This window comes from Phocoena sinus, chromosome 1 (assembly GCF_008692025.1).
Source record: "Phocoena sinus isolate mPhoSin1 chromosome 1, mPhoSin1.pri, whole genome shotgun sequence".
In the NCBI taxonomy this organism is placed as follows: domain Eukaryota; kingdom Metazoa; phylum Chordata; class Mammalia; order Artiodactyla; family Phocoenidae; genus Phocoena; species Phocoena sinus.
In genome coordinates, this window is record NC_045763.1 from 167,666,618 (window position 1) to 167,692,277 (window position 25,660).

Sequence of the window (25,660 nt, forward strand, 5' to 3'; positions counted from 1 at the left end):
TTAGCTCCTTTGTGCTTGGGTTTCTCCATGATGCTTATTTACAGGGATATTTTGGTGGTAGTTAATGATTTTTAATAATCATTGAAATTTTCAGAAATTTTAGAAAGCGTTAAATACTTTTTTTTTCTCTTTTATCTCAGGCTAAAATAAATGAAGCTGTAGAATGCTTACTGTCCCTGAAAGCTCAGTATAAAGAAAAAACTGGGAAGGAGTACATTCCTGGTCAGCCCCCATCATCACAAAGTTCAGATTCAAGTCCATCCAGAAGCTCTGAGTCTCGTGGTCCAGAAACACCAGAAGCCAAATCACTTTTTGACAAAGTAGCAACTCAAGGAGAAGTAGTTCGAAAACTTAAAGCTGAAAAAGCTTCTAAGGTTAGTGTGGTATTAGGTTTGTGTGTTTTTGTTTCTTACACTACAGGCCGTTTTCTTTGCCTGGAACCCTTTGTGTCCTGTCAGATCTGGCTAACTTCTACTCACGATGTCGGTTCTCAGCTCTTTGATCTTGCCTTTTAGAGAAGCGTTCGTTGATCCTAACCCCCATCCTCCATCCCAGCTAGAGTGGCCTGGTCATTCTCATATGACACTGCCTTTCTCTGACATAACACTTAAATCGTTTAACAGCTAGTTTAATTGTTAAGTTGTCTGTTTTCTCTCTCGTCTGTAAGATCCTTGAGAATAGGGACCTAGACCGTATCAGTGCCTGGCATATTGTAGGCCCTTGATGCGTACTCTTTGTTTGACTCATTCTCCTAAAGCTCTGTCAATCTCAAATGGCAAGTTTTATCTTGAGCTCCAGTATAGTGTGCGCTAGTTGTATTATCTTTATAGGAGGAGGATTTGTTGGTACCGATTCAGATGAGTGGAAAACAGTAAGTCGTTATAGGTTTTGAAGTTTAACCAGTAATATAGAAACTTGATTACTGTCATTTTTTATAACTGTGAAGTGTTCAACTTATATAATTTAATGACTCAACTTAAAGTAGAATACATATTATATCCTAGTGCTTTCTCATAGGACTTTCTGAAATGATGGAAATGTTCTCTAACAGTTCTGTCCAGTACAGTAGTTACTAGCCGCAAGGGCTGTTGAGCCCTTGCAATGCGGCTCCGTGACTGAGGAACTGAATTTTAAGTTTTATTTAATTTAAATTTAATCGGCCACAGGTGGCCAGTGGCTATTCTTTGAACAGTGCAGTTATAGTACAATTTTTTAGTCAGTCTTTTCCAGTTCTGTTTCTGTTTCTCATGCTCTTTTATTCATTTTCAGTAGTGTGTATTTAACATTCTCCACCCCTACCCCATACCCTCTGCCTTTGTGTTTTCAAATCTGCTTATAAAGCGTTGGACATTGGTGCTTAGACAGTGATTTGAATTAAATGCTCTCTTCTCTTTTTCCTCTTTTATTAAAGGATCAAGTAGATACAGCTGTACAAGAACTCCTTCAGCTGAAGGCACAGTACAAGTCTCTGACGGGAGTAGATTATAAGCCTGTCTCTGCCAATGGGGCTGAGGAAAAAGATAAGAAAAAGAAAGAAAAGGAAAATAAATCTGAAAAGCAGAATAAAACTCAGAAACAAAACGATGGCCAAAAGAAAGACTCTTCTAAAAACCAAGGAAGTGGGCTGTCATCAAGTGGACCAGGAGAAGGACAAGGGCCTAAGAAGCAGACCAGGTAATAAAACGTGGAAACTTCATTGGAAGTGAAGGAAAGTTTTGGATGAAGTGAACTTTTAATTATTTTTTTAAAAAAACAAATTTTGGGTAGTTTGACTATCACATTAAATTGGAGAATGCTAAAGGTATAATGTCAGCAGATAGTTTTTGTTCATTTTCTGTTTATTTAAATAGGTAACACATTCGTTTGCTTGGTTCAAGAATCTTAGAATATAAAAAGTTCAGTGCAGTCTCACTCCTATGCTTCTTTCCCATCTTCCCAGTTCCTCCTACCACCATAATGAATTGGTAACCACTGTTACTAGTTTCTTCCCTATCCACTGAGAGATTTTCATTGCTTACACAAGTAAAAACAAATATATATGTGTGTGTGTATGTATATATATATATATATATATATATATATATATATATATATATATATACATATTTTTTCCTCCTCTTTCTCCCTTGTAACACAATTGTTAGCTTAGCTGTACACGTTGTTTTGCACTTTAGCAGATTTTTCAAATGAAAATCTTTTGTGGGGACTAAACAAGAACTTTGTTCTCAGTAGGCTTTTAAAATTGGTTAAATATAAAACAAAGCTGGTTTAAAGACAGCACTGTGGAATAGATGGTGTTTCAATGTCTTCTAATCCATATGAACAATATGATTCCCCCATTATCCACATCCCAAAATTAGAGTGAACTTTATGTGAGGTTCGCTCTAAGCTGAACCTAAGTTAGGCTGTTGTTAGCAGCTACTATTTAGAGATACTTTGGTGTTAGATTTGTTTAGCTGAATTTCAAATTCTGCCTCTCATCACTCACAGTATACACACAGTGTCTCCTCCAACAAGAGAATACAACAGTTATTTTCTTGCCCATTGACTGGCTGATCAGCATTATAGAATAGTAGAAGTGAGAATAGAACTTCTCATTTTTTACCTTCTGACTTCTTGTGAAACGGCCAGATTTCATGTAGGCATTTTGTTGAGATGTATCAAAGTGAAACAACAGAGAATTCAAACATAAATCCATTAAGATTTTAAGCCAATAAAGCCTTGTTTGTAAACTCTAAAAAGATGTACCTTTTATAAAACATAACTAATGGGTAGATTTTTCTATGTGGATCATAAGACCACAGTTTCCTGAATAATGGTTGGTGTTTCATTAAGAAGATTATTGTCTAGAATAGTTTTTTTTTTTAATTTCTTAGAGTTTATTGCAAAATCACCATCATTAATGACTTCAAACTTTTTTTTAACATCTTTATTGGAGTATAATTGCTTTACAATGGTGTGTTATTTTCTGCTTTATAACAAAGTGAATCAGTTACACATATACATATGTTCCCATATCTCTAGAATAGTTTTTTATTGCAGATCTAATTTATTTTGGAAGCATCTGTCTCTGCAACTTTTATTTACTGTGGTTAAAGGAAAAACTTATAGAAAAAAACTTAGATGTAAGGGTATATATATATATACACACTTATGTATTGACACATGTATACATATAGCCATTGTCTTTACTACTTTTTACATATTACTTTCAATGAGACACTGATCTTACTAACTATATTTTTATCTGGATTGAAACTGGCAAAAGATTCTTTTTATTTTTTAGTGAGAACACTATGTGAATAGGCTCTATCTTTGGTACAAATACAGTTCCTTATAAAGAACTTTGTAAAAGGAATGTCTGCATTAAAATCATAGCTTTTGTTATGCTTATTAGTTTTCCTAGCTTTTGGTGGATAGCATCACACGATCTTTTAAGAGATAATTGAACTGTTTTCTAGGTTAAAAACATCATGGGAATGAATATAGAAGAGATATAAATATAGAAATAACTCAGACTGAAGGAAAACCAAGCTCTTTTGAGGTTTAGAGGTTTATTTCCATTCAACCACAAAGCAATTGCTGGATGAAGAGATTTGTATTTTTTATATCTGCAGGTTGGGTCTTGAGGCAAAAAAAGAAGAAAATCTTGCAGATTGGTATTCTCAAGTGAGTATGGGTTCTGTTGATTTTTATGTTTTAAATTTCTCAAAGGCTACTTTAGATTCTGAAATCCAGACACAAAGTAATAATGCATATTGCCTTTAAAATACATAGCATAGTCATGTAACATGTCAGTTTTCAAAGCAATGTCACAGAAAGTATTGAATTGAGAAGTAGCCCTATGAGATAGTCATTATTTGATTTTTTATTTTGTTTTGTTTTGTTTTTTTTTGGTGAGATAAAGGGATTAGTCCTAAGTCACAAAATAGTAAAACAGCAGAAGCAAGGTTAGAATTCAAGTCGTCTTAAGAATTTAGAGCCCTGGTGTTTCTCAGTCTAGAATGATCCATTTTACACGCACATTAAGAGGATGCACCAACAGGGGAAGCTTGGAAGCCTCCAGACTTGAAGCTTGGCTGTCATACTCTTGGCACTTATACTATAATTTTGGTTCAATTTAGGCTTCATAGACTATATTTTTCTTTTAAAAAGGTCATCACAAAGTCAGAAATGATTGAATACTATGATGTAAGTGGCTGCTATATCCTTCGTCCCTGGGCATATTCCATTTGGGAATCCATCAAGGACTTTTTTGATGCTGAGATCAAGAAACTTGGTGTTGAAAACTGCTATTTCCCCATGTTTGTGTCTCAAGGTGCATTAGAGAAAGAGAAGACTCATGTTGCTGACTTTGCCCCTGAGGTAAGTTAGCCTGCTTTATTTATTTTTGCAGTTTTCTGTCATGAACTCAGAAGTATATTTTCAGTTCATACTTGAATAGTAATTTAAAAAGCAAGTTACTGCAGCCAACTTAGAGAAATGTAAAGCCATTTAAAAAAAATTAGATTTCTTTCATCAGGGCAAGTCATGATTCTTTTTGTTACATTCACTAATTAACTGGCTTTTACTTTTCAGTAAACATTATAAGGACAGTAAGTACCTACCTTTTCTCACAGTGAACAGAAGCAGTTACTTTAACTTGCCTTAATTGATATAGCAAAACTTGAAATAGAGTTTTGACTATAACTGTGCTCTTCCTCTAAAGTGCTGTTTTAAAAATGTATGAAAAATGATTTCATCTTACTAGGTTGCTTGGGTGACAAGATCTGGCAAAACAGAGTTGGCAGAACCAATTGCTGTTCGTCCTACCAGTGAAACAGGTGAGGATGGGCCTTGGAACACAGGAGAAAAGCTCATTGAACATTAGAGACAGCTTCTAGAGTTGAGTCTTACCTTTTATTTTGTGATATTTATAATCCTTATTGATGATATCAAGTTTAATGAATGTTGATGAAGATAAATGCAGACTTAAGTGGCATAGAATTTTATTCTCTGTACAGTATTCATTGTGGAGCTGTTTATCATTAGGATAAAGATTGTTTTTAAAGCACTTGTAAATCATTTTTAATTTCATGCTCTAATTTTTCAGAGCTTTCCAAGAAGTTATATTCTTAGAATAGTTTTTATTCTTGGAATTGATTATAAAATTGCAAACACTAATGTTTACTGCCTTATTTTCTTCAAATTAGTCATTTTAATATTACATTTGCATTTATATAGGGTTTTTATAGGTTACTAAGTGATTTCATTTACACCTTGTATTATTCTAACAGTAGTGTAGTTAGGAAAGTAGGGACAGCTATTGTTATTTCCATTTTGCAGGTTAAAAAAAAGATCTCTGAAGGGTTAAATGATTTTCCTAAAATTGCACATAATAAATGGGAGTACCGCTTGGAAATTTTGAGTGTTCGGGCTTGTCACTGTCTCCAAAGGGATTATCTATCTTTAGAGTTAAGGATTGTTTGCTTTTTATTTGATACTTTTAGCGATACTCTTGTATAATAGTATATAATGATGTATTATTAAAATTATGACACCAGCTTTTTTTCACATACCAAATTGGCAAAGTTATATTTTGTTTTACTAATTATAGATAATCCTGAATGGGCTATGATAAGAAAGGCACCTTCACTTAAATTAGCAGTTGATGGCAAGAGGTTTCAGACCCTGGGTAGATGCATCAGATGGATTTAACCTAAAGTCTGTTTCTAATGGGTAACTGTGCTGGATTCAGCAAGTGATTTAACTTCTCTAAGCTCAGCTTCCACGTTGTCAATATTGAGATTATGATATCCATTTCATGGGTTGAATGTGAGGATTGAACAGGATAATGAAATGAAAGAACTTAACATAGAACACAGTATAACTATAAGATGTTCACTTAGTGTTTTTAGTATATGTGCTGCCGAAGCGAGCACTCACTTAGTGTTTTTAGAAGTAAAACAGCCGAAAAGCTATAAAATTAAATGTAAATCTCATTGTGAAGAAAATAAAATACGGTCAGTTTTAGTTGGACTTATTCCCTTGACTAATTCGTTTGATGGAATACAATACTGTTCACTTACCTGCACAAGCACAGCATTTTAATTCCTATTAATTATGTTTCCTGTTTAACACTAACCGGCCTTCAAAGGGGAATAAAACCTTTAGTACTAACTGCCTGTATTTTCCTGTGTCTTTTCAGTAATGTATCCTGCATACGCGAAATGGGTGCAGTCCCACAGAGACCTGCCCATCAGGCTCAATCAGTGGTGCAATGTGGTGGTAGGTGCACACCCCTTCTTATATTCTTTCATTATTCTTCTTATTCATTTAAACACACACACACACACACACACACACAAACACACACATTTTTTTTTTCTTGTTTTTATATTCAAAGGATTAGGAGTATGGAAGCATTTTTGAAGTATTTTGGATTACAGTTATGATTTCTGATTACTTACCGTATAAAGTTGTTACCAAAAATTGAAAAGCTCTCTCTAAAGATTAAATTGTGTTCTTGCCTCTTCCAGCGTTGGGAGTTCAAGCATCCTCAGCCTTTCCTACGTACTCGTGAATTCCTTTGGCAGGAGGGGCACAGTGCATTTGCTACATTTGAAGAGGCAGCAGAAGAGGTATAACAGTTGTCTTCCATACTAATTATGTTCTAATTCTTTGTCCAGGCTGTGCTTCCCCCCGCCGCAGCTGTAAGTAATGTAGTGCTATCTATTTACGTAGTAATCATTCAGTAAATAACTAAGTTGAAATTTGGTCTGATCTCAAAATGACATTAAAAGATAATTTCCTGGGCTTCCCTGGTGGCGCAGTGGTTGAGGGTCCGCCTGCCGATGCAGGGGACACGGGTTCGTGCCCCGGTCCGGGAGGATCCCACGTGCTGCGGAGCGGCTGGGCCCGTGAGCCATGGCCGCTGAGCCTGCGCGTCCGGAGCCTGTGCTCTGCAATGGGAGAGGCCACAGCAGTGAGAGGCCCGCGTACCGAAAAAAAAAAAAAAAAAGATAATTTCCTGGTATAAATTATTTTGTTCCTTAAAATTCATGTATCTGTTAAAAGAAGAAACAAGTTAATTCAAATGTACGTGGACTTAAGAAACTGCTTACTGAAATTTTATTAGAAAATGTGCCGTCTTAAATTTTCAGATGAAAATAGTTTTGGACTTCAATGTGTAGAAGAAATTATAATCCCATGGGTGAAATTAATTATTCTTCAGGAGATTTTTACCCTGGTTACTGTGTATCTTTCATAAGCGTTTATTTTCTCTTATATTCTAAAGTTATTTATATTTTAAAAACTTATTCCACTTATTTTGCATACTGCTTTGTTGAATATTTTAATAAATTCACACTGGCTGCTTTGACCTTTCCATAAAAAAAGATTTTTATTTTTATTGTTTGAAGTGCTTTTCCCACCACAATTAGTTTTTTTTTCTTTTCTTTTTTAATACATTTATTTATTTTATTTTTGTCTGAGTTGGGTCTTTGTTGTTGCTGCGTGGGCTTTCTCTAGTTGCGGCGAGCGGGGGCTACTCTTCATTGCAGTGTGCAGGCTTCTCATTGCAGTGGCTTCTCTTATTGCAGAGCATGGGCTCTAGGCATGTGGGCTTCAGTAGTTGCGACATGTGGGCTCAGTAGTTGTGGCTTGCGGGCTCTAGAGCGCAGGCTCAGTAGTTGTGGCGCGTGGGCTTAGTTGCGCTCTCGCACGTGGGATCTTCCCGGACCAGTGTCCCCTGCACTGGCAGGCGGAGTCTCAACCACTGCGCCACCAGGGAAGCCCCACAATCAGTTTTAAATAGTACAGTTTTTATAGATCTATCATCAGTAAATATACCATAAATTTGAACACTTTTCATTTAAAACATTACAGGTTTTGCAGATACTTGACTTATATGCTAAGGTATATGAAGAACTCCTGGCAATTCCTGTTGTAAAGGGAAGAAAGACTGAAAAGGAGAAATTTGCGGGAGGAGACTACACAACTACAGTAGAAGCATTTATATCTGCCAGTGGAAGAGCTATCCAGGTATCAGACTGCTGCGTAGGATTCCTAGGTGACTGTAAGCATAGCCTGTGGGCAGATCTGACCAGTTTCTTCTGTCATCAGAGAAGTAGACTCTTAAAAATCAGTATATCACATGTTTTCTAAGGCCATATTATAATTTCAGGCCAATCTGTCCCATTCCCTGTAAATCTCCAAGGTCAGTTAAATCAAGGCTTATATCCTGAATTACCAAAGCATGGATTTTTTTAAAAACCTTTGTAATTAAAGTAACTCCTATAAGAGGGGCTGCTCATAGCTGTATGCTACTATATATTTTTTGACTAATCTTAGTCTCTTTGTTGTATCAGTTATGCTTTAAAAACTTATTTAATATAAAAAATCAGGGCAGGTAAAGTAGGTCTAGTGCCATTTTAAGGTGTGTGATCTTACAGTAATTATTTTCAAAGGCATTAATAGGTTATCAAAATTAAAAGATGTGTATCTCTATTTTAGGGAGCAACATCACATCATTTAGGGAAGAACTTTTCTAAAATGTTTGAAATCATTTTTGAAGATCCAAAGACACCAGGAGAGAAGCAATTTGCCTATCAAAACTCCTGGGGCCTGACAACTCGAACTATTGGTGTTATGACCATGGTTCATGGGGACAACATGGGCTTAGTATTACCACCCCGCGTAGCCTGTGTTCAGGTAAGGAAAATATTTCTGTTTATCATTTCTTTCATAAAATACAAGCCATATTTAGCGAAGAAAATTTTAAAGTGTGATTTTTTTTTCTGAGTGTCATTCAGGTAGATTTAGCTGATACAGAAACAATGTAGAATACAGTCTAGACCTTGGTATTGTGTAACTATGTATATTATTTGTGTTACTGTTTTTTAATTTTTTTACCTACTTTATAAAAGTTTTAGAAATTATTTTTTGAATAATGGTTCATAATAGGTTAAATGAAAAACAGATGTATTTAACATGGACAAACAATATGCAGCTATTAAATAGTTGCTAGATATTCTGTGTAGATTAGAAACCATCCAAGTTGATTTGTGTGAAGGTTTATAGTCACTAGGAGGTTTTGACTCCTGGATACCATGTGGTGATTTGACTTCATTACTTCCATATACTGCTCCTTTGTATAAATTTGTGATACTGTGCTGGATTCTAGGTGGTGGTTATTCCTTGTGGCATTACAAATGCACTTTCTGAAGAAGACAGAGATGCTCTGATTGCAAAATGCAATGATTATCGAAGGCGGTTACTCAGTGTTAATATTCGAGTTAGAGCTGATTTGCGAGATAACTATTCACCAGGTTGGAAGTTCAATCACTGGGAGCTCAAGGTAAATTCTTCAGTTGCATATTTTACTCCCATGCTCCCAGTTTGGATTTTTGGTACATTAGAATTAAAGTGATCGTGAAGACCTTGTTTATGGTTAATAAACCTCATATGGTTGTTACTAAAATGTTTATATCAAGAATTCATAAAATAAATACGTTATTTAAATGGTAAGACTATCAGAATAGTGGTGCATGGGCATCAACTAGCTGTCATTGTTACAACTAATCAGAGATTAAGTTCATACTTGGTTTTTCACACCACATTGTTTCACAGCGGTTTGTTGATTTTTATTTTGTATATTCAAGGCTAGTCTAAATTCTGGCTTAATGTTTTTGATATAAATTTTATTTGTTGCACATTGTCATTAATAGATGATCTGTATTCTTTATTCCATTTTTCAAACTTCTGGGATTTAACTTCTTTTCTTATGATGAGACGGGGATCTTGTTAGAACTAGCAATTAGGAGTCAAGAATTTATAAACTCATATTACAGGCAGTGGATAAGAAGGTGTAGTGACATTGCAGCTTCAATCTTTCAAATATGGAAGCTCAGTAATACTGGGATTATTCAGTGTACATGTCGGGTTCCCAAAGTTGCTAATCTTTATCCCCATATTTGTTTTAAATGGCCCCTAAGATAAATCTCTGTGCTGAAGAATAGTAGTTATATTGATATTGCTTTCCTTTTTGTAATGTATTTTTTCCTTTAACAAAGGAAAAAAATATATTACTCTCCTACCTTTAATGAAGACTTTAAAGGTGAATATTTTCTCTGTAATTTCCCTTTAATTGCAGTCTTTTTTACTTACTTTGAAATAGTGGTTGTGTGATTGCAGTAATACCTTGTCTAAACCCATTTGTACTTGCCTGAGGTACCAAAAAGAAACCTGTTCCTTGCTACTAGCTGGACTGAAAGGGAAGAACAAAAGTCATCCACACTTACTTCTGTGTCTCTCCTCTTTCCCTTCCTCTTTCATCTCACTCCTCCTCCTCGGACTGACGTGACTTTGTCTCTGTCCCTCTTCTTTGCAGGACCCTGGTGAACCTGTACTGTGTGGGGGAGGCACCTTAGTGTGACCTGGCTCCGCTGCAGCTTCCTTGTCTACAGTAGTTAGGAAAGAAAGCAAAGCCCCTAAGTTCTAAACTTGATGCCGAAAATTAAAGAACACTGAGAAAGAGAGTTTGTTAGCTAGTGAAAAGCACTGCTACTGCATTTAAGGCCAGGAATTTCCAAGGAAAGAAAACAGTTTGGGAGCTCTAGATTCATATTTATTCGATAGTGATTCACTTTGTAAAGTGTGTGCACGTGTGTGTGTGTGTGTGTGTGTGTGTGTGTGTGTGTGATGTATGTATTGTGAAGCTCACCCAGATTAATAAATGAGATGTATGGTTTGGTTGCCAGACTAGGACCCAGCGACTGACTCCCATAACTCTTCGTTAGAGAATAGGGGAAAATGGGAAATAGAAAGGGGAAAATAATATGAGTGAATTAACTACTTTTTTTTTTTTTACTGTATCGGATGATTAAGATAATTTTGTATTGCTGTTGAAAAACAAACAAAAAACAGGAGTCCCTTATAAGTAAATTCATAACTAGTTACTTAGAAAAACTACCAGTAAAATACATGCCTCTTGTATGACTTGGCCTCAGATGATCTTTCCACTTTTGTTTTCCGTTATCCCCTTTCATAGATCTTTTCCCTCTTCTCAGTCTCTTTTTCTTCCTCTGTGTCTTTGCTTGTGCTGTTTCTTCCACTTGGGTTATAAAATTTGTTATCATGAAACAAACACAAATTTACAATAAAGGAAGTACAGTACAAAAATTTTTTTCCTGCCTGAACCATTTGAAAACAAGATGCTACCTTGATGCCCCGTCACTCTACAAACATGTTCTCCTTTATAATCACAATAAAGCCTATAAAATCAGGATGTTAACAGTGAGACTTATTGCCATCTAATTCTGGGACCCATTCAGGTTTTGTGAGTTGTCCAACTAGTGTCCTTCATAGCAGAAGGATCTAGTTCAGAATTATGTGTTGCATATAGTTATCATGTCCCTTTAGTCTCTTTTAGTCTGGAATAGTTCCTCAGTTTTTCTTTAGTTATCATGGTCTTGACATTCCTCACTAGCTTTTTACTTAATTAAAATTTTTTATGGACCCATGGTTTCTGAGATTATTCAGTGGGTTATAATCTGTTACTATTATTATTTATTTTGATGCTCAAATATGTCTTCGACGGGACCAGTAGGATCCCTTAAAGCTAACTTTTGTGTTCTTTAGCACGTCCTTGCTTTTTGGCAGAAGATCTTGTAGGGTTTATCTTGTTCTCGATCTCTCCCCCAACTCTGCAATTAGCCATATATCTAAGAAGCCCTGGTTCTTTTTAGGAAAGAATGGTATTTAGTGTGGGTATGCCCATCACTTTTGAGCTCTCACTGCTTCCAAGCCTTCTCAGTAGATGGAGCTATGGAATGCGTGTGCGTGTGTACACACACACACACACACACACACACACACGTACGTACATACTCACATGTATTTACATCTATTTTTCTGTATCCATCTATGTAATTTGATAACCGTGAGTTCACACTGATACCTTCAATTCCAGTCAAAACCCACATGACCTGATCTAGTTTTCTCCCATTCCGAATTTTAACTCTTCTCTGACAGTGAAAAACCTAGCTCCAGTTGTCCTTAGTATGTTTATTTGATGAGAGAGTGGATGAACACATCCACTCTCTCATTGCTGTTGTTCATCCACTCTCTCATTGCTGTTCATCCACTCTCTCATTGCTGTTGCCACCCACTCCCCTGCATGAATGCCCTCCTCATCCCTCATGGGCTCTGACACCCCGTGCCAGGCTCTTCTCCTGTGAAGATGCCTTTTCACCCAGCTGCAGCTTTGAAACCTTGCTCTGAGCTGTCCCAGCTCTCCCCTTTTCCAGTACAGGATGTAGTTCTATTGCATTTTATTATCATGTCTTTTTAGTTTCCTTTAATTAGAAGTAGTTCCTCAGCCTTTCTTTGTCATTCATGGCATTGACATTTTTGTAAATATAGGTCAGTTATTTTATAGAGTGTTCTTCGATTCTGATGAATTTAATCATTAATTTTTGCCTTCTCCAGTAACTTTTCTTCTCTCTTCCAACTGAGGATAGTTTCTCACTTCTGATTTTCTGTACTGATTTTTATTATTTGTATGCATGCCTTATTTACCGTGCAAAACATGAAGCTTCTTGAGGACAGGATCTCTTTCTTATTCATCTTTTAAATCTCATGGCACTTAACACTGTTTCTTACACATGCGTGCATTGCACGAGTAAAGAAAACAATAAAATAATGTAATAGTATACAGTGTTTTGTTCCCGATAGTTTATAAAATCAGTCTTCTCTAGGGGTGATTTTTTTCTAGAGTAGCATTTAAATTTTTTCCTTTGACGTTGATTTGGGGGATCACCGATCAGCTAAACCGTATATAGAGTTTTCTAATTTAAATTCAGAAACCCCAAATTAGTTTTAGAGGGTGGCACAGTGGTTGAGAGTCCGCCCATCGATGCAGGGGATACGGGTTCGTGCCCCGGTCCGGGAAGACCCCACATGCCGCGGAGTGGCTGGGCCCATGAGCCATGGCCACTGAGCCTGCGCATCCGGAGCCTGTGCGCCGCAACGGGAGAGGCCACAACAGTGAGAGGCCCGCGTACCGCAAAAAAAAAAAAAAAAATTGTTAAAAACCTACTGTTTGTCAGGTCAGGTTCCATCCAGGCCCTAAAAGTGAGGTCTCGCTAAGCCTTAATCCACCCACAGAACAGACTTCTTATGTGCATTAACAAGGATTGAACATTTCCAAGGCTTAAACTTGTGTACGGTCCTTAAGCTCCTCTGTAAAAACCATAGACTACTGGGGAATGGTTCTCAAAGTGCAGTCCCAGGACCAGCAGTCTCAGCATCACCTGAGGACTTGTTAGAAATATAATTTCTCAGGCCCCTTCGCTGGACCTACTGTGATCAGAAACTCGGGTGGTGGAGCCCAGCAGTCTGTGCTTGGACAAGCCGTTCAGTGATTCTGATACTCAGGTTAAAGCAGCCAGAGCTAAGGCTTCCCAACCAAAGCACACCACGTGCCATGAATGAGTCAAGGATGTACCAAGGTGGCTTGGGGTGGCTTCAGCCTCAAGAAGCCTTCTGTATTTACCGCCATGTGCCATACAAGTGTAATTTTCTATGTGTGCGTTATGGGAGAGAAGTTAGGAACACTGAGCTAGACAGCTGCAACCACCCTCATGGTTCCCCGTTAAACTCTTAGCTCAGAACCACTCGGGCAGTACCTTCTTTCCTTAGGTTTATGCCTTCTCATTGGAAGAGGTTTCTGTAATATCTCAGGAGTGTTACCTACTTTTTAAAGTGGTTTGTTTCTGTCTTTGTTTTTTGGATTTTTATGACTTGTAGTAGGTAAAGCCATGGAATAAGTCTATATATTCAGTTGGAGACATGCATGTATTATGTTTAAATGCCTTTCTCCTAGGGAGTTCCGATTAGGCTTGAAGTCGGGCCACGTGATATGAAGAGCTGTCAGTTTGTTGCTGTCAGACGAGACACTGGAGAAAAGCTGACAGTTGCTGAGAATGAGGCTGAGACGAAACTTCACGCTATTTTGGAAGACATCCATGTTAACCTCTTCACCCGGTCAGTTCCTTAGAGTTGCTTGTGTCTCTCCTCTTCACATTGTGCTCAGCCTTTGAGAGGTATACCCAGGAATCCTTGATTGCCCCTATGGAAAGTACTCTTTCCCTCTGAACTCTCATGGTTCTTAATTGGCCTTTCTCTTTGTGTTTTTTAACTTGTATTATGAATGTTTTTCTGTATGCTTTCTGCTTCTTACTAAGTTTGCAGTGATGGACTGTCTGCCCCATGGAGTAATTTGGGTTAATTTTAGATCCAGGCTTTCATGATATATAAAATTTGAGGGTCAAAGGCATTGATTCTCACCTGTTGGATACACATTAGCAGCACGTGGGAAGCTTTTCAAAATACTTGTGCCTGGGACTCTCCCCAAGGGATGTTAATTTAACTGGTCTAGAGTGGGCCTGGCACCTGGAGTATTAAACGCTCCCTAGGTGATTATGATGTGTCACCAAGGCTAAGAACCTCCTGATTGGGATTGGGGGTGAAAGGTGAGGGTAGGCCTCGGGGCTGCCCTGACCTCTGGAGAGGGGACTTTTAGAATCACAGATCTCAAGGCAGAGGCACTACAAGATTGGTGGCATATGTGTGGCACCCTGTTTTCCTTCCTACCCACCTGAAGCAGAGAGGAAGACCCATGGCCACTGGGGATAGAGGCTCAGTTCTAGGGGAGAGTAATGCCTGTATCTTACTCGTTTATCTTCTAATACCTTGTGCCTGATTCATATTCATGTTCAATAAATCTTGCATTTAAGGAGTGAACCAGTTTTAGCCTTGGCTTTGGTGCTTATTTATGTGATTTTAGGCAAGAGATTTTGCTTCTCTTGGCTTGCTTGTCCGAAAATGCGAATGATAATATATCTTTTGAAGGGTTACTTCACGGATTTATTTGGCCTACAAATCCATAATTCACGTGAAGTTCATCTGAACGCAGAACAGGTGATACTGTCAGAGAGGAAAGATTAGAAAGCTGCCTGTCCTTGTTGCTGCCATTCGAACAGTGCTCTCAGTGCAGAGGTTCTCTTCCAGAGATTCTCCTCAGGATCACCTGGGAGCTTTGGGAATAGAAACTTACCTGAGCCTCGTACCTGGAGATTCTGACTCATTAGTTTTAAGATACCTTCAGGTCGGGCCTCCCTGGTGGCGCAGTGGTTAAGAATCCACCTGCCAACGCAGGGGGTACAGGTTCGAGCCCTGGTCCGGGAAGATCCCACATGCCGTGGAGAAACTAAGCCCCTGCTCCACAACTACTGAGCCTGCGCTCTAGAGCCCGCGAGCCACAACTACTGAGCCCGCATGCCACAACTACTGAAGCCCGTGCACCTAGAGCCTGTGCTCCGCAACAAGAGAAGCCACTGCAATGAGAAGTCTGTGTACCGGAACAAAGAGTAGCCCCGGCTTGCCACAACTAGGGAAAGCCCGCGTGTGACAATGAAGACACAATGCAGCCAAAAATAAATAAATAAAGTTATTTTAAAAAAAAGATACCTTCAGGTTATCTGTAATGTTAAAATGCTCTCTCTGTGATACACATGTACACCCTTGGTTGGAAAACCACTGCTTTAGTGACTAAAAAGCAGGGTTTTTTGTTGACATTTTTATTCAGTAAATTTATTAATGTAAGTTGCTAAAAGGTGCATTTTTTTCTCTCCTTGAGGCTTCAGCCTGGGAAGTGGCGAGTTCCTTCCTCTGCATCTCACTGGCTATAACTTAGTCACTTGGGCCCACCTCACTGCAAAAAAGTTGGAAGAAAAGGAAACAGATTTGGTGGACAGGTAGCAAGTTGCTGCCAGGGTCCATACATACAAGTCAAGCCCTGAGGTTCAGAAAAGAAAAATATGCCTTCTCTTCCTTGGTCACCACCTCATGTAATGTGTGACTTTGAGTGTGGAAGAGAATAATATTTATTCGTATTTCTGAAACCTGAGGTTCTTACAAAAGACTTACATAGTATGTGAAAATAGCTCGAATAATGTATATTTATGTGTTTTTCCTTTCTTAAACATTTTCATGCCTTTGTATTTGATTCTAACAACAGTTTGATATCGTAGTTAGATTTGAATATTTTTCCAATTTTGTAGAAGGGAAAACTAAGACCAGAGAGGTTTAAATAATAACCCAGACTCTTGTAGGTAATAAGTGGTAATGCCAGGAATTAGAATGTTGATCAGTAGAGATTTAATGGCGATTACAAAAATGATTGTTACCTGTGCGTGCTTGGCAAATTCTCCATTCATTTAGTGTTCACGATTATGCAGTGATGAGCTAACTGAGATTTACTGAATGTCACTGCTAGAGACAGAGTTGAGGTTCATATTGAATTCTTCTCTCTTCCAGGTTGTTATTCTTTTATTAAATTATGCTATTAAAAAAAACTTTGTCATATTAGTAAGAAAAAATATTTATTCTTTTTTAATTGTTTGATAGGGCTTCTGAAGACCTTAAGACTCACATGGTTGTGGCTAATACAATGGAGGACTTTCAGAAGGAACTTGATTCTGGGAAGGTAAGAGACTTCTGCAAAGTTTTGAATATAAACATGTTTCAGTAAATGGTGTTTTAAGACTCACTGAATTTATGCGTGATGTTAATCCCTTTTTCAAAGCCTGTCACACAAAAGGATTATATATTACTCCGCATTACATACTCTTGTTTTCCACTGTCTTTCCTGCAGCATTACAACATGTCATTTTCGGATAACACTGTAAACTGATGATGTAAAAGTTTTTTTCTCATGCTCATTATGCTGGCTGAACAAAATTCATTCTGTATGACCCCTAATATTTTTTTTTTTTTTTTTTTTTTTTTTTTTTTTTTTTTTTTTTTGCGGTATGCGGGCCTCTCACAGTTGTGGCCTCTCCCGTTGCGGAGCACTGGCTCCGGACACGCAGGCTCAGCGGCCATGGCTCACGGGCCCAGCCGCTCCACGGCATGTGGGATCTTCCCAGACCGGGGCATGAACCTGTGTCCCCTGCATCGGCAGGCGGACTCTCAACCACAGCGCCACCAGGGAAGCCCCCCTAATATTTTTATTATTGAAAAATTTTGTTTTCTCAGTTTGATAAAAGTCCCTAAAGTAAGCATTGTTCTAGTTTTAGAAATGTAATGTGCAGATTCCTAAAATAAGGAAGGCCCGTTTTATTCTCTGAGCACGTATACTTACCCAGATCTTAACTGACTGAGCTTTCTGAATAATAAGTGAAACATATGACTTATCTCTAAGTCTGTTTTTGAGAATGAGTGTGTACTTCTGGAGTCCTTAAAACCACACAGGTTTCCCTAATGGCTCTTTAAGATTTTATCAGCTTTATGTGTTGTGTATATGCAGATGTTGCCAGCCGAAACTTAATTTTCATAAAGAAGAGGTGTTGATTTGCAAAGTTATTAATTCCTGGAATGAATCACTTATGAACTTTGGTGCACGTGTTTGATTATACAGCCAGTCCTGTGTCCCCAGGTTATAAATGAGAAAACCATGGACCAGAGTCTAAATAAATTACCCCAAGCCGTACAGAAGCAGACCTCGTATTAGAATTTAGATTTCTCTTCTGATTCAGCTTAACACATTATCGACTGGGGGAGTTTTGCAGAAACTAATGCCTGTGGCTGTAATATGTCTCTGGTCAAAAATGTGTTAATGTACTTTCCTCTGTATCTTTTTTTTTTTTTTTTTAAATTCATGCTGAGGGTGTAAGACAAAATTTTGCTTGGCTATGTTCATTCCCTCCTAATATGTCTCTTATTGCATGAGCTGAGAAAATGTTAATCTCTCTGGCTCTCAGTTTACTAATCTGTGAAATGAGTACAAAATCCCCTTCAGATCATAACTCTTCAGTATTTAGCCTTCTGTTATTCTTGGTTTGTAATCTTCCACCTTTCTGGTGTCTGTAATTTGCCATGTGACTTCAAACTGTATACTTCTAATCTCTATTTCTTCTAGCCCTCTGCCTGGAGAATGGATAGCCATCTGATTCCGTGTATATTTTTTCTTTCACTCTAATTTATTTTTTATAATTTTTTGTTCCATTAATTATTGACTTTTAAAATTTCCTTTATTATAGAAACACAGTAGTCACTTTTGCAGTACAGTCTTAAAGACATTGCATAAGAGTTAATAAATTGATAGAGTATCAGTTAATCCATTGCTGTCAAAGAAATGAATCTCAGCAAATATTAGTGGAATCGTATCTTTTATTCTAATATTAGATAAGCTACAGGAGAGATTTCAACATCTCTCCTGAACCAGAATATAGTATTTTAGTTGTGTGTCCAAAGATCGTGTAGAGACCAAGCAGATTTTGTTTCTTGTATTCAGTAGTCAGTTTCATCCCTCATCTCACCTCACGGTTGGTCAGCTTAGGTATGTTGACTGACCATCAAGCAAGCTTTGAGGCTGTTGTTTATAAAGGTGGATTTACTGGGAGGGGAGAAGGAGGAAGGGATCTTCAGAACTTGAATGTAGGTGAGAGTTTGATTTTCTACTCTTCCCTGTTGGTATAAACGAAAAAAAACATTTTTTTTAATGTCTGATTTATAGGACTTGATTTTAGCAAATTTTTCCAAGGGGATATGATCTTAATTGAATGAAAAATAAATGTCATTTATATGTAACATACTTATTACTGTTGATATTCATTATTAATCTATTGATCAATGATTTTTTAATATTTCTCGTCATTACCATTTTCTGTTGCAGAGTTCAAGATATTATATATTATAAAAGATTGTGTCTTTTTAAAACATAGATGTAGAAATAATAAAAGATAAAAAGGTAAAAACCTTTCCATGGCTGAATAAATAGCCTAAAAATGCATGTTCTCCTTTCATATTAATGAATTATGTGTGTAGTAAAAAGAAATTTCAGGTCATATCATCTAAACTTCACTTTGAAGCTAATAACAGTTTTCGTTGAATTTGTTCACATGCTGCACCATTTTAATTTTAAAAATTATTACTTTAGAAATACTTTTTCAAGGCTTAGTGATTTTTTTGCTTGGAGAAAAGAAAATAAGACTACTTACTGTAAACTTTGTGGAAGTTATAAAATAGCTTTAAGTGTTGTGAGTTAACAAAAGTAAAATTTCTGAGAAGCCAAATTTATTATTCAAAAACATTCTTTGTAATTGTCTTAATATTTTTATCATTACATAATTAGAGACTGATTAAAGTTTTCCCCCATTCTGTCTTTTGGAATGAATTGTAATTCTTTTATGAATGTACAGTTTTTTCATGCTTTTTGTTTGCATAAGTGCTAATGATTTACCAAGTTTCAATACAGGTAAATAACTTTGTGTTATTTCAGCTCTTATGTCTCTAGGTTTGTTTTTGCTTCAGTTTTCATTGAACAATTTCTATATTTAAATTTTGTATTATTTATATATCCAATAATTATTAATTTTATATTATTTGTATATTTAATTAAAGTATATATTTAAAGTAATTATATAATTGTTAATATATAATTTAAGTATATATTTTAAAACCTATACTAAAATTTTTCAAAATACTTATTACCATCCTTTCCACCTGCCCTTCACCCGTTCGTCCCACCCACCATACCTAGAAATTGACCACCTCTTTATTGTCTTAATGCACATCATCAAAATAACAGTTTATCAGCTTTGGGAATTTGGCTAACATATTTTGCTTAATCAACACAAGAGATGTAGAAAACTAACGCTTCTTTGCCCTGCAATAACGTTCTCCTGTTGAACTACTCTTTTTTCTGTAATGTCCTCATCTCTATTTACTTTTACTTTACTTCTTAGAGAAGCCTTTTGAAAAATGTTTAACTAAATCCCAAGTGCAAGGAAGGGTTTCCAGAAGGGACTCGATTTGAGCATGGAAGGTGTGGCTGGGACTAGTTGATGGGAAGTTGGCAAAGAAGCTGGATGACCTTCTAGTTGCTTTTAAACTAGCATTTCTAACGTTTGGGAATTATCCATGTCTTTGATCTCTCTGCTACTAACAGGAATTTTTTACAGGACTAATGCATAATTATTATTGCAGACAAGCCTCATTCTGAAGTAGACATGCGATGAAAAATTTAAGATTCACAGCTGTGAGGAATCTTAATTCTTGTTTAGTCCAGTATCCACATTTTACAAAAGAAAGCTCAGGGCTAGAGATTTTCATATAGGCAGTGAATTTCAAAATTAGGATAAAATCCCAGGTCTCTTGATTCTGCCTATTCTTTTTTTTTTTTTTTTTTAACATTTATTTATTTATTTGATTGTGCTGGGTCTTCATTGTGGCAGCTGGGCTCGTTAGTTGCAGTTCTCCAGAGCCTCAGTTGCAACAAAGAGGTTCCTTAGTTGTGGCATGTGAACTCTTAGTTGAGGCATGCACGTGGGATCTAGTTCCCTGACCAGGGATCGAACCCGGCCGTGCCCCCTGCATTGGGAGCGCAGTCTTAACCGCTGCGCCACCAGGGAAGTCCCACTGCCTATTATTCTAAATGGTCTATGAAAGAAAATTTGAGAGGTTTTTGTTTCTGATACAAAATGATTTTTGACTTTTTTTTTTTTTTTTTTTGACTTGTTTTTTTTGCGGTACGCGGGCCTCTCATTGTTGTGGCCTCTCCCGTTGCGGAGCACAGGCTCCGGACACGCAGGCTCAGAGGCCGTGGCTCACGGGCCCAGCTGCTCTGCGGCATGTGGGATCTTCCTGGACCAGGGTACGAACCCGCGTCCCCTGCATTGGCAGGTGGACTCTCAACCACTGCGCCACCAGGGAACCCCTTTTTTTGACTTTTAAAATACCCTTGGACTTGAAAAATGATTCACTTACCTGTAACATGTTAAAAACAGCACGGTTTTTTTAATAAGGATGTGTAAAGTGAGGTTTACTTGATGGTTAATTGTTATTTTGTTATTTTTTACGATACGTGGGCCTCTCACTGTTGTGGCCTCTCCCGTTGCGGAGCACAGGCTCCGGATGCGCAGGCTCAGCGGCCATGGCTCACGGGCCCAGCCGCTCCACGGCATGTGGGATCCTCCCGTGTCCCCTGCATCGGCAGGCGGACTCTCAACCACTGTGCCACCAGGGAAGCCCCTGTTAATTGTTATTTTAACAACAACTTAAAAATCAGTTTACTATTTGTCCTTTCCCCTCTATCCTCCTCGTAACCACGTGGCCAGGTAGAGCAGGCAGCAGTGCAAATTTGAAATGAAAAAGATTCAGAATTCACCCTTTGTTCCTTCTCTTCAGCACTATGTTGCAGCAGTTTATTTGGACATTTAAGTATATTGCAACGATTCTTTGTTGCATCCGGATATTATATGATGTGTGGGTTTGGGATAGTGAAAGACATTCTTTGTTATCTCGAGTACCTCTGAGCAGAGTTGCTAGCAGGTTTGCAAAAGTACCATGGCCTGAAAAAGACTGGGAGACCTATCCTTTTTGTTTATAGGTTTAATAGAGAACTCAAATGTTCCTTTTACAGAATGTAAATACTGAACGTTTTTCCTTATTAGATTGCTCAGATTCCATTCTGTGGGGAAATTGACTGTGAAGATTGGATCAAAAAGACCACTGCCAGGTAAGATAATTACATGTAACAGATAAAACCCATGAGGTATTGCAGTGAAAAAGAATAGAAATGTATGGCATAAAAGAACAGAATTCTTATTTGTTTTTAATTTCAGGGATCAAGATCTTGAACCTGGTGCCCCGTCGATGGGAGCTAAAAGCCTTTGCATCCCCTTCAGACCACTCTGTGAGCTGCAGCCTGGAGCCCAGTGCGTCTGCGGCAAGAACCCTGCCAAGTACTACACCTTGTTTGGTCGTAGTTACTAAGGGATAAGACAGAACCCCATCTCCAACTCTCTTCACTTTTTAAAAAATTGATACTATTATCTCCCCAGATATAGACAGTTTTATGATTTTTTTTTAAAATAAAGGATCTAAAAGGAGGTCACATGAGAAAAATATCTATTCTTATGCCTAAATAGTGGAAAAGAGACTTTTCTGTAAACAGCCCCAGTAATAAATATCATGAACCAATACTGTTCCATGTATTCATTTGTTTCCGACATGCCTGAATTCTATGCTACAGGGAAATTCCTATGAAGAGGTGAAGATAGCTGCTCTGATCTCAGTATCCCTCATGTTTCAGACCTTGAACCACCAGTTTCCTGTTTCTTCTCTGTTGGAGTACTTCTTTTCCGTAACTCGTACTGAATTTAAAGTTGCCCTAAATCTTTCGGATTAAAAAGCAAAACACAGCCACGAATGTAACAAAAGCGATTTCTATTGAGCTCCTCTCTCCCTCTTGTGTCTCGTAGTTACTCTGGGGTCTTCAGAAACCCAGTCACGCTTTCTGAGAGAGTGGTCAGCCCTCCTCACCTCTCTGCTTCCTGTTTTGCGTCCTTCCTCACGCTGCTTCTGCCTCCACCGCACCACTGTTCTCACGGAGCTTATGCTGCCACTGCTGCCCAAAGCTAACTTCTTAGTTCCTTGTCTTGCCATAGCTCTGTGCTGCAGTTCTGCTTCTATAACACGTTTCCCCTGTTTACTAAAATTACTGCCGAGACTTGCCCTCCTACCTGTCTGCCTCTTTTTCTCAGTCAGGTGTCTTCCACTGGCTTTCCTTGGCCTGCTTCTTAGAGCTCAGTGTCCATACTTGGTCCTCTTCTTCTGCTCCCTAATCAGCCTCATCTCACCCCATGGTTTCAAACTGCATTAATAGGATGATGACTCCAACATTTTTATCTCCCAGTCTGACCTCTAGATCTCTATTCCAACTGCATACTGGACTTCCTTGAGTGTTCGTCAACATTTCAGGGCAGCCTGTCTCAAAACCTCATTTCACTCTCGACTCGCAGACCTGTTCCTCCTGCAGTGCTTCCTGCCTGAAAGATCAGTGTTACCAAAATGGACCCAGTAACCTAAACCAGAGCCGCAAGAGTCCTCCTAGGCAGCCCCTCCAGCAGCCCTACTCAGTTGGCTGTAAAACATAACAGCTATTACCTCTGATGTCTCTTGGGTCCACCCTTTCACAGATCTGGATTGCCTTCTTGCCTGTTTCCTCTTATGCTGATTACTATACTGGCCTCCAGTTTCATCTCCAGGCCAGATTCCACATTTCCACAGGCTTTTGTTTTTTTCTAGTGTACAGTTTATTAAGATGTTTTTCTTCCCCTTAAAATCCCTTCGTGACTCACCATCAATCACTAACAGGATAAAATGTAAACCCTTTAGCCTATTCTGGTTCAGCCTGCCTGTCCAGTCTCCTTTTCAACCAATCCAGCAGAGTCCTTTGCGACCTAACCATTCGGGGTTTCCTAAAAACAATGTGCTGTTTCTCACCTCTGGCCCGTCTTCTCTGTTGGAGTACTTCTTTTGGACTACTACTCTGTTGGAGTACTTCCTTTGCCTGAAATGCCTTTTATCCCTCATTTCTAGTCTACTTGGTATAGCTCCTTATTTCAGTGCCCTGCTCCAATATGCTTTCCCACTTGGTAGTGATAAATATACCAAAAAAGGGCAAAGCTTCAAAAAGAGGACTTGAAATTCGAGCTGTGTTTTGAAGGGTGAGTAGAATTTTAATAAATAGAAGAGGAAGGACATTCCAGGCAGAAGGAACAACATATGCAAAGCCTTTCAAAGTATCTGCTGTGTATGAGAACACAGCAACACTGTCCTTCAGTTGATGAGAAATTGTCAAATGAAAGATTAAGTACAGCATGATTTCAAAATCAGTGTTTTGAGCATGTCTATTCATATGCCTAGCTTAAATATCTGGGCCACACTTTTGTCCTCAGAATCAGTATTTCTTATTGATCTGTGGCCGCTCAGGATGCGTTATCTTGTTTTTCTGCCCTTAGTAGCTGTGTAAGCTCCCTATTCCTTCAGTTGTAAAATGGAGACGAAGTCTAATATCTATTTCATAGTTACTCTACCTTATAAAGTACTCAGAACAATACCTAGCACATTATAATAGCTAATGTTAGTTATGGCAGGGATGCAGGGTCACCTGGAAGTTGCTCCTTGTTTATAGCTCTAGTTAACCAATACTACCTTAGTGCCTAGGGGTTTTTGTTTTTTTTTTTTTTTGGTTTTAGTTTTTCTGCAAACTAACAAATGCTTTAAAGGACAAGGGTTTTTTTAGCCAGTCCCTGACAAAAGCCTGAAAAGTAGATCAAGACTCATAACCACATTTTGTTCTGTAGCCCCTGGCCATTCTGGAGGTGGCCATCTCTGACGCAAAGATAAATCCCCAAGCTATTTTTTGAAGCTTCAGATAAGTAGAGCTGATCACAGAAAAGCTTGACCTTTGCTCCTTTAATGGAATCCACTATTTAAAGGAACTCTACAGTAAGTAGTTATGCTAAGGAAGGAGTCCTTCACCCCAAATCTGCATGTGATAAGTTGTCTATTTCCTTAAATTGAGGTTCAGCTAAAATATCAGAACTCTTTGAGACACGTTAAGCGTGGTGGTGCTTTTCAAGAGGGCGTATAAACCTGACTCCAAACAATATCGTTTAAGAAATAATCACCGTTTTTACTTGCAGACCACAACCACTAACTAGATACCCGACTGACAGCCACAAAAGTAATTGTGTGCCTAGCGTTTGTGGTTTGCAAAAAGAAAACAGACAAGTCAAGGTGTATTTACTACTGGCTCTGCTCACTGGGATTTCCGGTATAGATCACATGTTAGCAATCTCTAGTTTATCCATGACAGTGTGTGTAAAATAGTTCCTGGACTGCCCTGGTGGTGCAGTGGTTAAGAATCCGCCTGCCAATGCAGGGGACACGGGTTTGATCGCTGGTCCGGGAAGATTCCACATGCTGCGGAGCTACGGAGCCCACACGCTGCAACTACTGAAGCCCTCTAGCTCTAGGGCCCATGTGCCGCAACTACTGAGCCCACGAACCACAACTACTGAGCCCACGTGCTGCAACTACTGAAGCCCACGTGCCTAGAGCCCGTGCTCCACAAGAGAAGCCACCGCAATGAGTAGCCTGCACACCACAACAAAGGGTAGCCCCCGCTCACCACAACTAGAGAAAGCCCGCATGCAGCAACGAAGACCCAACACAGACCAAAAAAAAAAAAGTTCCTAATTATGCCAGTAAGTCACATGAAGCCTTTATGAGAATTAGACATTAACAGCAACTCATTTGGCTGGTACTGGAGAGGCTTTGAGTCTTAAGATCAGCAGCAGTGGAACCCTCCATAAGACAAGCAGAAACAAGACATTTGACTAGAAAGTGGATATATCACCCTACTTATATTTGATTTTAGTTATAAATATTGATATTAGTCATTTATCATATAACTGTGGTGTTCAGCGGCTGTCTGGATCATCAAAAGTTTGGGGAGGCAGCTACCCCTACCCTGTTATTTGCAAACATATCTTTGGCCCTTTGTCATTTTTACTACGTCTAGAAAACGCTAGCCGTTTATTTCTTTAATAAATTGAGTGCTCGCTCTGTATAACGTGCCAGAGCAGACAGTAGTGAGTTAAACCAAACACGCTTTTTCCCTTTCTTGGCTTTATCTCCTCAAAGCCGTTCTATTTTAGATGGAAAATCAGGCAATCAAGTGGACAGGGAGATGGAGCAATGGTAGGAGGCCATTGCCTAGTGACACTGACACTGACACGTCATGAGATGATCCTTGCCAATAGTA

General features: G+C 38.3%; 1 protein-coding gene across 1 annotated transcript in view; it reads left to right on the forward strand.

The window, feature by feature from the left end:
* The window catches only part of EPRS1 (glutamyl-prolyl-tRNA synthetase 1), a 69,233-nt gene extending 47,210 nt beyond the window's left edge, over nucleotides 1-22,023 (forward strand). The window contains exons 19-32 of the mRNA XM_032631515.1: nucleotides 141-374; nucleotides 1,412-1,674; nucleotides 3,618-3,669; nucleotides 4,156-4,365; nucleotides 4,751-4,823; nucleotides 6,188-6,267; nucleotides 6,519-6,620; nucleotides 7,867-8,022; nucleotides 8,494-8,691; nucleotides 9,164-9,337; nucleotides 13,865-14,025; nucleotides 16,450-16,528; nucleotides 21,498-21,562; nucleotides 21,669-22,023. Coding sequence (XP_032487406.1) covers nucleotides 141-374; nucleotides 1,412-1,674; nucleotides 3,618-3,669; nucleotides 4,156-4,365; nucleotides 4,751-4,823; nucleotides 6,188-6,267; nucleotides 6,519-6,620; nucleotides 7,867-8,022; nucleotides 8,494-8,691; nucleotides 9,164-9,337; nucleotides 13,865-14,025; nucleotides 16,450-16,528; nucleotides 21,498-21,562; nucleotides 21,669-21,819 — 1,998 coding nt within the window. The 3' untranslated portion in view covers nucleotides 21,820-22,023. The remainder of the gene's footprint in view (nucleotides 1-140; nucleotides 375-1,411; nucleotides 1,675-3,617; nucleotides 3,670-4,155; nucleotides 4,366-4,750; nucleotides 4,824-6,187; nucleotides 6,268-6,518; nucleotides 6,621-7,866; nucleotides 8,023-8,493; nucleotides 8,692-9,163; nucleotides 9,338-13,864; nucleotides 14,026-16,449; nucleotides 16,529-21,497; nucleotides 21,563-21,668) is intronic.
* The last annotated feature ends 3,637 nt before the right edge of the window (nucleotides 22,024-25,660 follow it).